At 42.7% G+C, this 17,914-nt stretch overlaps 1 protein-coding gene across 1 annotated transcript; it reads right to left on the minus strand.

Moving 5' to 3' along the window:
- Positions 1–562: 562 nt before the first annotated feature.
- On the minus strand, positions 563–17,458 carry vps37d (VPS37D subunit of ESCRT-I). The gene is made up of 4 exons (XM_088440933.1): positions 17,214–17,458; positions 12,142–12,313; positions 5,369–5,451; positions 563–4,246 (listed from the first exon to the last, which is right to left on the minus strand). The coding sequence occupies exons 1-4, from the start codon at positions 17,322–17,324 to the stop codon at positions 3,710–3,712; spliced, it is 903 nt and encodes a 300-aa protein (XP_088297059.1). The 5' UTR covers positions 17,325–17,458; the 3' UTR covers positions 563–3,709.
- Positions 17,459–17,914: the final 456 nt, after the last annotated feature.

The raw sequence follows: 17,914 nt of genomic DNA on the forward strand, positions 1-17,914 counted from the left end.
ATTAAACATTACGGTGTATTAAAGCCTGAGGTTAAACCCTTTAACGGGTTTTGTTTTAGTGTTACACTTATATTACTGTGTCGCAGTTTAACTGTGGAACCACAGATATGTTGTTAACTTTAAGGTTAAGTACTAAAACAGGAAAAGAATTTGTATAATTGCAGACAGAAGTAGACCAGCGCCTGACCAATGAGGGACCAGAAAAATTAAGTCAAGTGTCACCCTCTGGTGGTGGCAGAAGTTTGGGCAAAAAGACACAGACGGACTGACGGTTACAATTTCTTAGGGCATGAAAAAATGACCGGCGGTAATGGAAAGTGGGCGGGGCTGTGACGAATGTCGGCCCAGCAAAAAAAATGTATGTTGCCCACCTCTGAAAATTTTTTGCTGAGATGAACATGTTTGACCTTGCTGCGGCCTTGAACGCCCTTGAAGCTTCCAGCCGCGAGCACCTCTGAAGCCAAAGAACAAAGCCCGTTTCATCTGGAGAGCTGACCTGCTGACTGGACGGGACGAAAAGACAAGAGAAACAGCGATTTGACGCCGGGGTTTGCACGTGGGGTCTGAGTAACAAATGTGCTTTATTGGCAAGATGGAAATGATGACGCCACCTGTAAACATGTATTGTGTAAGGTCACTTGAATGTCGGCAAACAGGTATCAGGGGAGACGCAACGAATTTTTGCGGGGAGTTTTTCCACATGGTACATTCCGAAGCGAGCATCCACGACATCTTTTCCCCAGCAGCCTTTAGTTGGAATGAATGAAAACCAGAAAACTCCAGGAGTGTCTTTTGCGTCTTTCTATGACTGTGGCAATGCACGCAAATGATATACAAAGAACAGGAAGTGGAACACATAAAAAGAGTCTTAAAAGCGACAGCGTGTAGAATTTAATGCCAACTAATGGTGAACTTAGAAAATGCGATGATGAAAGTGTCTCAGAGAGAGCACGCTTTACAAGCTTCAAGTCAAATCAAGTATTTTGTACATCCTACCACCGGAGGGCAATATTTCCCACGTTTGCATGACGAAAGCTTTTCTCACCCTAATATTATTTACCATGTGAAATGGCATTGAGTTTCTCACCTGATTCCTAAAATATACAGTGCTAGCTGTCCGATTGGTAAACAATTGGGATAAATTCAGCTCGAAATGATCGAAAATCACATTTTAACTGCTAATTGATTAAAATTTGCCTAAAAGTAAATAATGTGCTTCGTTCTAAGTAGGCTTATATTTTCATTGGCTTGCACTCAGCAAGTAAATTAGCTGTGTTTTTGCCACGTCTTGTGAATTTGTTTTAATAATTTATTTTTGTTTATTATTTGTAAGTATCACACCTTGAACCCTTGTTTAAATACAAAAAAGGGCACTAAATAGACATGTGATCGCGGCTGATGTGATGATCAGGATGAATAATCGTGATTGCAATATTGACCAAAATAATCGTGATTATTATTTTGGCCATAATCGTGCAGCCCTACTAGATTCCCATTTTTATTCACTCATGTACCCCTAAAGAAAGAAATATTGATGCATCTTTTCAGAGTCCAGACATTAATTCCCTGGTACATAATTTTTTTTTTCAAGCGTTCTAACTCTTTTATACCAAGAAAATCTGGTGTTTAAAAAAAAAAAAACATATTCCCGTTAACTTTGACTTCGGATGCACACCATTTTCGGAGAAATAAAAAACCTGCCTCTCCATCTATTAATCAAGAACAACCGTGAAGCTGTGATGCTACCTGCACTATTTTTAGCCCGGTCACGCTAACGATGATGAGACGAGATAGCTTGCCATCACAGCTCTGACGTTAGCCGACTAAAACTGATCAATGTGACCTTTGTACTCAAAGTGACCCCAAACTTTTGAAAAAGGCTGCTGGGGAAGCACTGATGGAAAGCCATTTGAGCGTCACATCCATACTTGAGCTCCTTCTATTCGTATGCACTTTGTCTAGACAACAGCTCAAAGGTATCGGTAATTGAGTATCGGAGCATTTTTACAAATCCAAATGCACTAATACGCTATCAGCTGGCAGTCCGAGCAAGGATGTGGACTGAAAACCCAAAAGGCTTTTCACATGAACATGAAAAATTCCAAAATAACAGTAAGATGTCGTGTAGAATGATTTGAGCAAACAGACGCTCACCCAAAATCGCAGAGTACACGGACAAATCGAGTTGATCCTTTTTTTTTTCCCCCCTTTCCTGAGTGGACAGAAAAGAGTGCATCCGGCCAGCCACCAGTGCTCAGTGACATTGTCACAGGTACGCAAAAAAAAAAAAAAAAAACTGACACGAGAAAATACTACACAATGAATTAAAGTTACCAGGACAGGGTTTATGGGTTCCAATCCTCTAATCTTGAGCAGATTTGAGCTCCTTTCCTGCAAAATGACACAATATTATCTTTGTTAAGCGCAGCGAGACGCTGCAGCTTGCGGATCTAGGTCACATTATTTTTTGCATTATGCATTTCTGAAGGGCATTTTAAAGAGGGTAAAAAAAAAAAAAAAAAGTGTGAAAATCATCAGCGGCGGGGAATCGCATTTAGATGGCGATTAGATGGCGGACGGATGTGACTGGGCACTGGTTGCCGACAGGCACTTTCTCAAGTAGGAGTTTGTCAAACCGGCGTGAACGTTCTGGCTCGCCAGTAGAAGAGCGCAATTAAGAGAGTTATTATAATCCCCCAAAAGCGAGGATGACGCCTTAGGAGAAATATTGCAAACGTGCAACGGCTCTTCTTCAAAAGAAAATTTACACCAATAAATTAAGCAAAAAAATACTAGAGATGGATTCCACAAGGCCGCCTTGAGAATATTCCATCCGCTTCCTGCTTCTCAGCATCAGCGTTGCAGGGAATTGGAAACCCAAGTTGAGTTTTGGCGAGAAAAGCAGGGTATAACCCGGATTGGTCGCCAGTCCATTCAAGGCAGTCACATTCGCATTTCCAAACACTTTCCGGAACATGGAGATTGAAACACGGATCCCTTGGCTGCGAGGCAGCCGTGTTAACCACTGCGCAGCCATGAATGGTCAAGTGTCTACTGTACACCCTCGATCGGTCGCCAGCAGAGGTGGGTAGGAATAGGCTTGACAGTTTTGTTGTGTTTGTTAATGATGATCCCTGTTGTGTAAAGCCGACTTGCCGGTTGTTTTTTTGTCTATTTTGGCTCACAATTGATTTATTTTGGTTTGTCAGAGAGAATTGAAGGTCTAATTTTGCTGGGATGAACGGCCCAAAAAACAACCCCAACAAACAGTTCTTTGAAGAGAATTTCTTGGACAGAAAATGGTTTCATTTGAAGTGATATTTTTGGTCAGTTTTTAGCCTACATTTACTGGCGTCATACGGTGTAATTGCAAGGTACAAGCACACTTCCTTGAATCCAAAATGTGTCGTCACCTACCCACCTCTGGTCGCCAATTAATCGTAGGCATCGTCACGTTGACATTTACTGCGCTAGTGTTTAGAATCTGAATGGAAGTCAGAGAAACCAAAAACAGAGATTCAAACCCGGATTTCTCAACTTCGGGGCATATGTGTAAACCACAAGTCTACCATGCTCTTCAGAGAACTTTGTCCTGTTAAATGAAATAGTCCCTTCTCGCCATCCTGGGAAGGACAGTCTTTCGTAATTTCCACGTTCCCGGGAAAAGATCTCTGAGAAGCTCTGGCCCTCCCTTGAGGGCATTTTTAACCTATCGCAAGGGCGGCTGGGGCTGCTGGGGGTTGGGCCTGTAGAGCTGCTGCAATCGTACCGGCCGCCCGTTGGCCGGCCAGCCCCCGGGCAGCTGTCCGATCACCCTGAGCCCAACCGGGTGGAGGGGCGCGCCGGAGCCCAGAACGTGTCCCTGCGGGTGGGGGTCCGGCGGGGGAGTCCTGGCCGGCTGGGACGGGGCGCGCGCCTGGGCCTGGGCCGGGGCCGCGGGGGAAACGGGGTAGTGAGGCAGCAGGATGGCCGGGGTCAGGCCGTAGCGTACCTGGAAAACCCGAAGAGGTCCCTGCGCCAGGTAGCTGTTGGGTCGAGGCGGTTCTGGAGCGTCCGCCTTCGCCTCCTCGGCCACGTCGCTCGGCGCTTCCTTGCCGGCGCCCGCTTTGCCTTGACGATTCTTGCACAAGTCTTGCATCTTTTCCGCCTGCGCTCGCCGGATGTGGTAAGTCCTTCTGGAGCGCTGGAAGGAGTCCAAGAAGTCCTCCAGGTTCATGTTCCCCTCCATGAACTTCTCCAGCAGCTCCTGTCAAGCCAAACAACAATAACATCAGATAGTCAAGTCAGACTGCACTTGTAAAAGAGCAACCTTTCCAGTCCGTTTCCATCGGAAATTAAAGATGCAGGTTACAATTTTAAGTGTAAAATACACTCAAAATCATAGGCCAAATCTATCAGGTAAATTCCTCTCTCCAACTTCCTGGAATCTTGCAATTTTAAAGCGGACAGTCGGCCCCACGAGGGGCGGTCCATTCCATCAAACAAACCCCTCAGAGGAAAAAGAAAATTTAATAAGCACGGAGGATGTTTACACGTGAACTTTGGCCCACTTTGTCTGCCGGAATAATTGACTGTATGCACAATCGGAGCAACTGTTGCTTTTGGCAACGTATGAGAGACGAAGGCTCCCCATCCCAACGGATTTTGCTTCGCGGGAAATTATTTGCATCCTACGGCACCAGGTGCCAGCATTTGGAGAACTTTCGCATCCAGCTCAGCGCTGGCAGGAGAAAGAAGTGACAAAAGGATGTAACGTGTCCAAAATACCGCATATCTGTGATATGATCGTGTACATGCTTACATGCATGGCGGTGCTTTCTGATTCTCACCAGTTTTGCTGCCACCTTGTGGCATCCAGATGTAATTACAAAACCCATTTGGGTGTGGGGCTAAGGGTGTGGATGACTCGCAGGATTACTCTATTTTCAGGATCCCACACAAACAGTGGTGATTCAGAGAATCTAACTATTCTTCGTCCTGAATCATCTATATTCCCTGGTGTGGGTGTACAACTGAAGACAACAATGAGCTCAGAATGTGGGAACATTCCTGCAGCGAAAGCATCACGCCGTGCAGCTTTCATAATGGTGCAAGCCGCTTCATCTTACATAGCTGAGATCAGAGCAAATAGCCACCGGATGCAAGATATCATATCCACCGCGTCCCTTCTCGTCACTGAATTTGTGAAGATGGAAGAAAGGAACAGAGAGAAGAGAACCACTTCTTTGTTGCCTGGCTATCAGTCAATGGGTGTGTCAGTGTTTTTCTATTGATCGGAGCGTCACAGGGTGGGGGAGGAAGCATGCGGCGTGTGTAAATCACTCCTTTGTTGGTAAAAAGCAGCTTGCCTTGATTGGGTTTGGTTTACCTCCGAGTTCTCCTCAGCACGTGCCACCTCTTCTTGCAGAAGGTTCTGAGCGCTCTGTAGGCTGTACTTCTCCGCTCGGGCTCCTGAAAACAATGACAGAAGAATTTTTTTTTTTTTCCCCACATCAAACTGGACAGATTGGAGTCATTTTCATGCCATCTGCTCTTTGCCTAAAGCCCCCACCCCTCCCAAAGATAGGGTCATGTAAAAAAATCACATTTTCAGTGTTAACGGTTTTAATACATTCACGTCATTTCTAGGAAGTTGTCAACCATAGTTGAAGTAAAAACTAGGTTTTAATGATGCATTGTGTTTCTGAACCTAGCAAGCCTTGCGGCGTCGCAGGTGAATTTACTCAATCCAACGCTACTTCTAGTGGAATGGATCTTAGTATACAGTAGCAAGACAGAAGGATACATCCTACAATTATTGCATTTCTCCTCATGTGCTACAAGGAATACACACAGGGGAGCTATGTTTTGATTCATTCATTTGTTTAATACCGGGTAGGTACAAGCTGGATGATTGTCATTATATTTATTATTACTGGTTCTTGCTCCAAGAAATGAGCAGGGGGATCAATCACAGGGAAAAATGGGAACCAAAGCGTTTTGGGAGTTATATATATAAACAAAAACCTGTTTGACTGTTCTTAACCACCTGACAACAGTTGAGAACCACTAGTCTAAACATTTATTTTGGACAACTTCCTCATCTGCGTAAAACTCTGGTTTTAAACAGGATAAAACTTAGCCTGCAATATTTGACTCGCAAACAACATCCGTGGCTTTAATGATGAGGATTTGCTCCCATGCTTGGGAGAGATCCACCGCGGGGGACGGGCTTTGGGATATTAGAGTCGATTAAGTGACCTTTATTTGCACCCCTCCCCCGACTCCAGTCAGCAATGAACCCAGTCTGACCCCCGGGACTTGAGTGAAGATGTCACGGCTCTCCTTCAAGCGAGAGGAGACGCCTTGCCGTCAGTCGCCTGTCGTCACGCATGTTCATGACAAACGAGCCAGAAGCAGATTTAAAGAATCGTATATTGATTTGTCTTCATCAGCATTTGACATTTTTCGACAAAAACACATTTTAATTGCGCGTGAACATCTACGAAACCACAACCGCGCTTGAACAGCCATCTCCGCCTCTGTGCAGTGACGTGACAAACAAAACGCTTCCAGGGCGAACATGATTTGTGAGCAGCTGTCTTGCTCATCATTTTGCATCTAGATTGTATTGAGGAGGAACATCAATTATTCAGCTTGACGGTATTATGGGTGTGGACGCAGGGACCCCAATTCAAAACAGACTGGGGCAGACTTTGCATTTTTATCGGTACCCAGACCAAGCTCCCAATTTAAAGGAGAATGGAAAAGCGACTGAGCAATTTCAGCCCACAAAAAGCTCAAATTCGGCATGTGTTTCTCATTAAAGGAAATACAAAAGAGCAGAAGTAGTAGTTTCAAGGTGGGAATCAAGTTACTATTTAGTTTATTAGGTTTATTGGTTCAGGAACAGGTACACTGCACACCCTGGGCTGTTGACAGCGTTAGCTAGCTTCAAAAGCAAAACCTGTATAACAAATAAATAAATAAAAACATCCTCGCAATCACAGCACATTCAAGTTTAGAGAAAGAACCATAAGGTTGTGTGACTGTTCTACAAATATTATTATTACATTTATTAACAACTGACATCATAATGTTCAAGTTTTGCCATGACAATTATAATAACAGTTTAAAATTTGGGCGTGTCCCGATACAACTTTTTCACTTCCGATACCGTACCAATATTATGATTTCTGTTGCCCTCCATAAAAACAGGCTAATTATTTTTTGTGATTAGTCCAAATAATTTGCCAAAATCTGCTTTTGGTTATCGTGTTAGCACATTATTTCTTCTTACCCAATGAACTGTAAATTAACTGTCAAAAAATAGTTCTTGTCCTTGTTCAAAAATCCATCATATCAATGTTCTTCTAATCTATTTTGATTTCAAAACGAAAATGATGCACGCAAGTGTTGTCTTTTCTTTGAACACCAATACGTCAACATAACTAATTCCGCGGCAAATCTCACATCCGGCGTAAGGTAGAAAAGCGAGCGCGCTAGCGCTCCTGTCCGACGAGCGCGCACTGCGGACGTTTCGTTTAAAGACGGGGGATGCAAATGTGAGCTGACAGCCAGGGAAAACAAACACTCCTACGGCAGCTGAAAAGTGACCTACATTCGGCAGGGGAAGGGAATTGGACCTGGGGGAGGCCGGCGCAGGCATCGTGGTGTCACACTCGGCAATTGGTTTGCCGTCCTGATGGGTTCGCTCGTTGCGTCGGGGAGATGATCTCAAGCAAAGTGGCATCAAAAAAGAAGCCGCGGAGAGGAAAAAATAAACACGCCTCATGTGAAACGCGGAGGCGGCGTTCAGTGATCAGGTAGGCTTGAAAATGACAGCTTCCACTCTCATAAAGAAACACAAACGCTAAGATAGCGATAATAAATCAACCAGGTTGGCAGTTCCTCCTACGATAAACATTAGAAATTGACAGATGCGGGGTTTTCAGGGCTGATAACCCATTATTAGTTGTCAAGGGGGGCAATAAATGATATTTGGAGCCGATGTTCATAGTCAGTAAAGAGGAAAATAGTGGGATCAAAATGGAGGTATGAAAGGGAAAGGCAACTCATGCCAGGGTCGCTGTTTTAGCCCAATAAAAACAATTAGAACAAACAAATAAAAACTAAAAAAGTCAAGCGAACCTAAAATGGTGTAAAAAAAAAAAAAATACCCCATTTACCCTATCTGATTATAAGGTGCACTTTTAATGAAAGCCTCTTTTTTATAACTGTTTTCAGATACACTGTAAGGTGCATCGAATTATAAGGTGCATAGAATAGAAGCTACAGTAGTTTCTGGGGTTGCGTAATGCATGCACTAGATGGGGCTTCGCTAAAGGGAATGTCAACAAAACAATCAAGATGATTTGTGGAAAGTACTATCTGAAGAATGGGGAAAAAACATGTCTCGCTTACATTAAAAGAACGTTTAGATCACACGTGTCAAAGTATGGTCCTCGAGGGCTGGTGTCCTGCATGTTTTCCAGATTTCTTGCTCCAAAATTCAAATGATTATTATTCAGCAAGTTTTGCTGCAGCTTGAAAGACGATTCTAATCATTTAAATCAGGCAAGTTTGAGAAAGAAGCATGGAAAACATGCAGGACACCGGCTCTCGAGGACTGGAATTTGACACCTATGCAAGAAAGCACAGGTGTTTCCTGTTTTCCTCTCCCCAACACACCTGATTCAAATGATTTGTTAGTCAGCATGCTATGCAGTACCTTGAAAATGACCCTCAACTTAAATTTCTACTCTAATTGCAAATAAAAACATAAAATATATCGTTTTGTTGATTTAAAAACAGTTTCTGGATTTATTTGATAAAATCTTGCTTCCTTTCACATAAAGTCGCGGTTTTTGCGCCTTGCCCCCAAGGCTTCAAAATCGGAGCATACTTAGCATATTAAAATTTCAAACAGGGTGTTCTAAAAAATTAATTATAAAAAATTAATTCATAACTGAAATGCAGAACTGCTACCTCTGCATTGAAGAATTGAAATGCGGAAAATACGGTAGCTCTTTATCTCCCAAATTGCATCCTATTCTTATATTCCTGTCTTTAGCAGTGCTTTCAAACATGTAATTGAAAAATAATTTATATTGCAGAAAAAAAATCTAAATAAATGGCTTTGTATCATTCTTTTCTGGACGTCCAAAAATGTTGCCTCTGCTGAATTTGATCACGAGGGGAGAGAACATTCTCAAGTTTGGCAATTTGTCAATCTGCGTGTACCCTGCTTGAGCAAGCTCCTCACAGCACATGAAAACACTTCATCATTCCACATCTTGAATCGTTAACGTTTGCGTCAAAGAGCGAAAAGCTGTTGTGAAGTTCCCAACAATGTGCACTCTGTACTCCAGTCACAAGAATCTTGCTCCTCAGGGGGAACGACCATTAAAAAAAAAAGGTTCTTGGTGAACAGCATGTGTCTGATGATGATGGCTACAAACAAATGACCACAGGGAGCATCACAAGCTAATGGCTATTTACATCTTTTGGCGGAGTAGCTTTGCGCTAAGCTAATTGCCACTGGATTGTTCCTGTGACGAGCAGATCATTTCCATGCCTTGAACCACTTTGGCGTGGGGGGATTAAAGGAGATTAAGAGAGGAGCTGGAAACGACGCACCGTCTTGTCATCGCAAGACGGCGGCCGTCGCGCAGCTAAGAACATTTCCAACACTTCAAACGTTCTCAAATCGTAAAGCCGTTGAGCTCCCAGACACGAAATAAAAATAAATGAAAAAAAAAAAGTCAAGGGCGATCCATCTGAAATTGGCTGGGCGAGCTTGGTAAATAATAGAAAGAATGTCAAGGCGAATTTAGGAAAGCGGAGGTGATTGAAGCCTGGATCCATGTGCACCAGCTGTGAGCGGAAAAGCAACCAGAGACTAACTGACATCAGACACCAACGACACATGAGTCACGCCAGCAACACTATGAACTTTACCTGACAAGCACCCAGTGTTTTGCTACAGGCGCACCGCTTCCCCCCAGAAAGAACGATACTTGATCTTAAAAATGACAATTCAGGGGGGTCACGCTTGTGCTGTGATGCTGACAGGGATCCTAAAAGCAACTTTTGTCAACGCCTGCCGTGTTTCCCAACCTTTACCGTGCCAAGGCACGCTTTTACATTCATAACATCTGCCGTCACACCGTCAAAAAATGTAGAAATATGACTACCAATTAAGTCATAAATGCAAGCATTTATTAGTATTTTAAAAAAGTGATAAATGCTTGGTAGTAATTAGTTAATAATTAAAAAAGTAGTAATAATTGCCAGTATAAGTCTACTCCATGGTGTGTGTTATTAAAATGACGAAATTATTACACACATTTCTTCATCGAATATCGAATAACATGCTGTTGAAAAGCCCTAAAAGTCATCATCACTATCTGACGCGCCAAACAGCGCCTCCTATCTAACTCACGGACGTCCTCTCCTTCCTGCTCGTCATTTGCGCAAAAATTCTCGTAGTCATGTTCGGACCCGACCAATTTGTTTGAAATGGAGATCTTGGGAGACGATTTGCTGCTCATCTTACTTGGGATGTTCTTTACCCAAGTGACGACTGTTGTGAGATCAGAGCGTAGGAGGTTGCCCTTCGCTGTTTCTCCCCCCACCTGCCGACATCCGTGCCGGCTTGTTCACGTGCACACCCAAGGGCTGAAGGAGAAAAGTCAAGCCCTCTTTTCCTTCTCATAATGCGCCAGGGTCCGCCAGAAAAAAGATCCACGTAGCCGCATTGCCGACAACAAAGATGCAATCAGGTGGCGCTTGATGAAAGTGCATTTTTCAGGAGGCCATGACAGATCAAAGTCAGCAAAAGGCCCAACACTTAGATGTCTGGGAAAGATTATCATGCAGTTTGAGTTTTGTTACGAGTCATTTTTCTTTCCCTCCGCTTCGATGTGACATACGGTACACAAATACCGGCAATGGTTATAACTGTACCCTTGAAGATCAGATTATGGTCTTCATTTGAGAGGTTTTTGAGAGATCCGCTGTCAGTCACCCAGTCAATAATGTCCTACTAATAGCCCAGTCCACCTTGTTTTTTCCAGTTTGACCTCCTTGTTGGTTAAATGAGATTCAGATGTTTTGCGGGGGAAAGACGGACCCCCTCCCATCCCGCCATGTGGGATTGAATCTGTGTAATGTACGCACACTCCTAAAAACACCGGGAGCTTAAAAAAAAAAATCTGCAAAACTTTTAATCATTGCCTGAAAGCTAAAAGTGAAACTATTTTCATGAGAGAAGCTAACACTCCGGAGTTCTACATAAGCGGTACTGAAAATTCCCTGTGAAAATGAAGCGGCAAGGATTTAGTTTATCACCTGCTGGTAGCGTGGCTTCAAAACAGAAAAGATTTTCTGCGGTGTGTCCAGAAGGCATGGAATTTCAGACTGAAGCGCAGCCCTGTCAAAAGCCAAAGCAATGCCCCTTTCACCCCCGTGAATTCTTTGACAACTGTGGCGGGCTTCCTGCCGGTATTTGATATGCCCCATTTGGTTCCCATGACCAAACTCCAGAGTCACGCTGGGGCTTTTTGCCCAGCAATTGACGACTTGTTTCAAAGTCAAGAGTTTTTTTCCAAAAGCTGACGAGAGACTTCCACTTTTGCCAAATACACGGTTAGGGTGTCGCTCTCCAGTCAAAAGGGATTCCATTCAACTTTGTCATATGCGGGCACATTTTTTTTACATGTTGTTCATCACTCAGTTATTTTTTTCACAATTGCAACACACACTTTCCACCAACTGAACCAACATACAATTTTTTGATACCCTACGACCATTATTTTGAGTATCTTTCAAGTGGGAGGTGTGTGACATGACACGTATTACAAACTGAGATTTCAACATCTCATCTTTTATCTTTTATTTATTTTCCCAAACCACTGAGAGCTGCAACATAAGGATGAAAGCGAGTCGCAGGTTTTCGACCCCCTTTCTAGTCTATAACTACAACCATATTTGCCCATTCCATGTTGGTATTTAAAACCGTGATCTTGTCATCACTGCTTCCCAGCTTTTCACAATATTAGGCTGGCATCTAATAGGGAACAAAAAAATAACCTCTGCCCACCCGTTCCTCCCAACCCAAAGCCATCCCCCTCAGTCTTCGGGCCCAGGGTTTGAACTTACCAAGCTGACTCTGTTTTTCCCAGCACGTGTTTGCCAGGTAGGACAGCTCCCGGTATTTCTCCGCCAACTGAAGTCTGCCGTTATTAAGGTGGGGTCGCCGAGCCAGGCTTTCGTCGGCCAGGCTGCGATTGGAGGCCATCATCATCTCTCTGTCCACTTGAAGCTCCTGAAACTGGAAAGCCCACATCAGGCGTTGAGTTGGAGTGATGGTTTTGTACATGATGGTTTTCAACAAAGGTGCAATAAAAATAAACCTGATTTTTAATCCATGTACTCATTTTTTTTTTCCTTTCACTGAATGACATTTTCGAGCACTACTAGTCCCCCTCTCCTACCAAGTGCCCCCAGAGTGATAAACAGACTGCACTCTTACGCAAACACCACAGACCATCACACTCGACACCTCTGTCGTTCCCGAATTCAAACCACGTGGCGTGGCTGCCGCTTGAGAACGCGCCGCACTTGACCACTCCCGGCAGAGTCACGGCATTGCCCCACTTCCCCAGTCATCTACATGTTGTGCGAGATATGTTGTAGTGTCTCTATCTATCTATCTATCTATCTATCTATCTATCTATCTTCCATGTACATCGTTGTCAGACAATTCAGTGCACTCAGTAAATTGAATAATGCTCAAATTGCTTCCCCAGTTTGTTGTGTGCGTGCTAGAATCTCTGAAAGGGAAGCTGCCTCAACTGATCCCTGTTAACAGCCGGACCACCTTGGCTGTGCCCCGGTGGGCCGGGAATCACCACAAGGCCGTGACCATTTTTCCGCTACACAGCACAGCGAGGTCAGCAATGTTCTGGATGACAGTTGTTTTTTTTTTTTTTTACATAAATGCATCACCCTGGGAAATATCATGATTACTACATAAAAAACAAAAACAAAAACAAAAAAAACACACACTTATTGTTTTTTGATTGTGTAAGGTAGGAGGTTGGAACTATGATTGCACACAAAAGAAAATGTTTTTTGTTTTGATTTTTACTGGGGATATATTCCAGGGTGATTCCTTACTACGAACATTCAAAGCTAAAACACCAGAGAGTCTGACAAAAATGACCATTGATGAAACAGTGGGTGGATACCGTCCAAAAAGCCGCTACATTAAAGCGCATAGCTTTAAAAGTAGGCCCTGGCCTTTTGGGTGACGTGTGCGTTTGAAGCTTACTTCTTAAAAGTAAAAATAAGACACCAGCGTTCTTGAAATGATTGTTTCCCTTTCAACGGTTGGTTTATTTTTACAAAACGGAATGTGGCAGGCACTCTGGGTAGCTTAGCACTTCATATATGTGCCTTATATACGGAAAAGCGAGCCGTGTGTTTTGACTAAAGGACAAGCTTGACGTGTTGACAGGAGCGCTTTGATGTCCACGAATGATCAAGACATTCCATGCCTTAAGGTTTTCAGCAATTCTTCCCAACGCAAGCGGACATTTTTTTCTCAGGAAACAAGTGGCGTCCTTTTGTTTGGCAGCATTTAGTAGAAAGGAAATGGACAACAAATGCCACTGATAATGCCAAAAGCTTAAATATGATACTTTCCTACAAACTGATTCTTGACAATTACGTCTATAAACTAGGACACGACTGTCCACACCAAGGATTTCAAACCACTTTTGAACCTGATACACAGGTTGGATATTTCAATTAGGATATACTCAATTAGCTAACTTCTATACTAGAGGTAGGCATGTTGTCTTCAACACCAATACCCATGATTAGCCGCCAATAAGGTTGATAATGAATTTTTGGAGCCGGTATATGGTTCTAAATTATTAAAATGTATTGCCTTTAAGGCAGAATAATGCAGTCTCAAACACAGCTCAAAAGAGATTTAAAAAAAAAAAAAAAAACTCTTAAAAGTCTACCACATTAATTCAGTCTCACACAGTTTCTTCCCAAAGAGTCACAAAAACCCACAAAGGCAAGTCTCAGATGTGATTTTTTTTTTTTTGTTATGGGTCACCAAAAGGGTGAATGAAAGCATCCAAAAAGCGGGAGAATTCAGAGAACATTTTGCTGTTTATTCTTAACTTCCACAGTGTGGAGAAAGATAAGGCGCTTTGTTTGTGGTTGTGTCACTTCATGCTGGGGCTTATCCCGCTCGGACTGCCCGGGGAGTTTTGCTTGCATTCAGCAAAAACTGAAAGATGACACTCGTGGGGGATCGTGGGAGCCCAGATGATAATGACAAGGAGCATTGTTGTAGTCTCCAGACATTTAAATGATCGTCCTTCTCTGTGAAAACGGTTATCTGTAATGCTCTCCTCCTCATTAAGAATGAGGCGCTTTCAAGCATCACAGAGATCCCAAAAATCATCCAAACAAACGATTTGAAATGGCAGCGTGACAAGATTTCCCAATTATTTTTTTCAACTAAATTCCCCCAAAACAGCACAAAGCATTTTTGGATTGAAAACAAAAAAAAGAAAAGAAATATTTATTCGACTTTGAAACTGAATTTTTTCATGGTATCTCATTCACAAGTCCAAAAGGTAGATGTTGTGGTCATCATTTCTATTCCTGGTCCACCCCCCTTGAAAAATGAGTCATCAACGACAATGTGCATCTGTATAAAACAACAGAAAAAAAGGCATACGTTTTGCTCATAGATTTGTTATTGTAAATCTTATGCAATCCAAACAGAACTTGTTTTCATCAATCTAACTTTTCTTTTAAGAAATCGGCTGATTAAACGGTCCTCCGAATTTTAGCGTGCCGAATATCGGAATCTGTCTCAAAGAGTCTAAAGTTCTGCGAATAAGACACAGACCAAACTAGGCAGAAGATGTGTTGGTGTTTTGGGGCTAATTGCTGCGGAAGTAGAGCCCGGAAGTATCCCGTCAAATAACAAGTAGCTAGAGCTATTCAAAAATATTCAAAGAAGCTCCATCTGAGGATGGAGCCAAGCGTGCTTGCGGCTTTGGCTCGCAGACCACACACCAAGACGCACCACGGTGGACGCGAACCATTCCCCAAGACTTGTTTTCCAGCGCTTGCCCAGCCGGTGCTGTCTTACGGCCGTAAAGCGTGCTGGGTCACTCCAAACATCCCCTGAGGGGGGCAGGGGGACTAAATTTACATCTCAGGAATCCCTCTGACGTGCAAATTTGGACAGGACCCAACAATGTCTGCGCTCGGTCCACATTGACTGAAATCCTCCTTGCGGCCTGGTGTCAAATGTCGCATCCTTTTCGGAAGAAAGCCGAGGATGTCACAAACACATGACAGCTCTTCCGGAGAAAATGCAGCATGTTGCTCTTAATTACAAATGTATCTTCAAGGAATGGGCACCAAGATAATAAACTTTAAACCCCTGTAAACTTAATTGGGAGATTGCAGTACTACTAGTGTGGTTGGAATGTATTCATTTGGGGTTAACCAGAGTGTGTTCAGTCACTTTTCTTTTTTTTTTTCAATTGATGTAACCCCTGCGTCGGATTTTCTCCTAACCATTGCAAAGTATTTTTGGATGGAAAAAAAAATGGAACTACATTTGCGATGGTATCTCTGATTCACAGAAAAACTTAATTGGGAATGACAAATAGACAACTTGAAGCAAGCCAGCTTTCATATCTTTTTTGCAGAATGTGAGAGAGAATCTTTTGTTTAGTTAAAGGGGGAATCATAGCTGAATTTTGCTGTACAATATATTCTATAACACTTCTGGTTGAAATGCAGCATTATGAATTGATATTTTGTATGTGGATTTTTTTCACATTTATTAAAGAGGAAAGTAATAATACAAATTAAGAAGCAAAATCCACTCGTTTTAAATCCATCTCAGGGTGTGGCCATTTTGTCACTTACTGTCCATAGAAAATGATGTCACAGATGCTCAGTTAACAACCAATCACGGCTCAGCTTGCAAATGTCACATGACATGGGGGATTTTGAAACAGTAAGTATGATTTTACAGACTATAACTGACTCAAAGTAATCAAGAAATGTAAGTCATAAACAATGACTTTTCTCAATATGACTGGATAAAAAGTTAGTATTCAATTTATTAGACGAAAAAAACTAGTATAAAAATCAAAGGAAGTGCTGCAAAAAGGCAGCTATTAAGAGAACAAACCATTGAGAAAAAAGGGTTTAAAATGTCTATGAATAAAAGTGTTTTTTGAGTTTGTTTAGGCCAGCAGAGGAGGCCTTGGTGGCCCCCAAGGCCCGCTGCTGATAAGATCTGGAGTTCATCAATTGATATGAACAATTTTTGTGAGCTTTTTGACCAAGAACATGGAATATGAGCAGTATGGTATCGTCATTCTGCAGACAAAAAACATACCTTATTGCCAGTAAGGTCGCCGCATGTGCCGCAACGAGTGCGAAAATCCGTTGAGAAACAGCACATATTTAATTGACTGCGTTAAACAGCAACGCCGTGGGCAGGGTTTGCTTCACATAAGAAGCGTTTTTGAAAGTTCTAACATCACATTTTCGTTCGGCATGGGTGACATCCACCAAGACGACACACAAGACCAGTTAATAACATTTTAGTGGAAATTTCACGTCGTTCCTTGCGGCACTTTCAGGGCACGCTTGAAGCGCGAACAGGGAGCTGAAAAGTTGAAATTTCCGTCAAAACAGATCATATACATTTTGAGGGGGAACGCCGAATTCTATAATAGAGTACAAAGCGTGTTTTCAAAACAAAAGTTGATTGAATTGATAAACGGTGGATTTGAGAATTAAGGAGTCCGTGAAATGAGCGGAGACTTTCAACGGACTTTTGCATTAAGCCACAAAGACTAGGGTAAAGGTAGGACGTGTGGGTTCCGGGTAAACGTAACAAATAAGCAACAACAACAAAAGACAATTTGATAAACGCTTCAAAATGATTTACCTTGGACACTAAATCAGTATTTAATCTGGTTGTAACATTTTAAATTGCGACCGCTCGCCACGCATGCAATCAACAGAGCATGTAGAGCGCCAATTTTCTGCAACAAAAGGTGCAAAAGGTGCACACCAACCGTTTTTTAAAGACGAGAACAAATAGCGCAGATAAGAGTGGCGGAGGCTCTTCGAGGGGGGAAGCTGATACTGTACTAACATGTACCCACCTTATCATTGAGTCCAATGATTTGCTCCATCTTGTCGTCGCTTTGTAAAAGCTCCCTCAGCTCGCTGATGCTGAGAGCCCTGTAGCCGTCGGGGCAAGCGGTAGGATCCATTTCGGGGAGGATTTGGTCCTTCAAAACGAACAAAAGACAGTTTCGGGGAGGCGAAAAGTCCTCTTTGCGGCCGGTTCACATCATCTCGCTACAGCTGCGGCTCACGTTGGAATGCGAACGTGACGGTACAAACATGCTAGCCAAACCAAGCTAGCGCTTAGTTTGGGCCACTTCCGGTTAGACCTCGCCAGAATAAAGCGCCAAAAAGGAAGTGCGAATTGTAGTTTTTCACAAGTATGTTTTAAAAATCATTTTTCAACGCAAATCCTCTTTTTTGTGGTTAACAATTGTTGATGGTTCTTTTCATATTTATTGACTTTTATCCCTGTTTGTGAATAGTCGTTGGTTCACAGAAGTTCAATGACACCACAAAATACTTGCATCTCAAATCCTTCTTCCCCAAAAGAAATGTCAAACAGAAACAGTAAATACCCGTCCACAGCCTTTTACAGTTTATTGGCTTTAGACCAGCAGACTTTTGGAAGACTATGTTCACGTGGATTAGATAAGTACACAGTTGAACTCAATTTTGTTTTAAAAGTACTGAAAAAAACATATTGTTTATATAATTGTTTAATAAACAATAAATA

Source organism: Hippichthys cyanospilos, chromosome 18 (assembly GCF_059441005.1).
Source record: "Hippichthys cyanospilos isolate Australia breed blue-spotted pipefish chromosome 18, RoL_Hcya_1.0, whole genome shotgun sequence".
Classification (NCBI taxonomy): Eukaryota; Metazoa; Chordata; class Actinopteri; order Syngnathiformes; family Syngnathidae; genus Hippichthys; species Hippichthys cyanospilos.

Bases quoted from the DNA above. Each gene is read 5' to 3' on its own strand.
- vps37d (XM_088440933.1), bottom strand. From the start codon at position 17,324: ATGGATCCTACCGCTTGCCCCGACGGCTACAGGGCTCTCAGCATCAGC. The intron at 12,314-17,213 runs GTGGGTACATGT...TGGGCTTTCCAG, and splicing joins TCATTGGACTCAATGATAAG to TTTCAGGAGCTTCAAGTGGA. The intron at 4,247-5,368 runs GTAAACCAAACC...TTGGCTTGACAG, and splicing joins GTGCTGAGGAGAACTCGGAG to GAGCTGCTGGAGAAGTTCAT.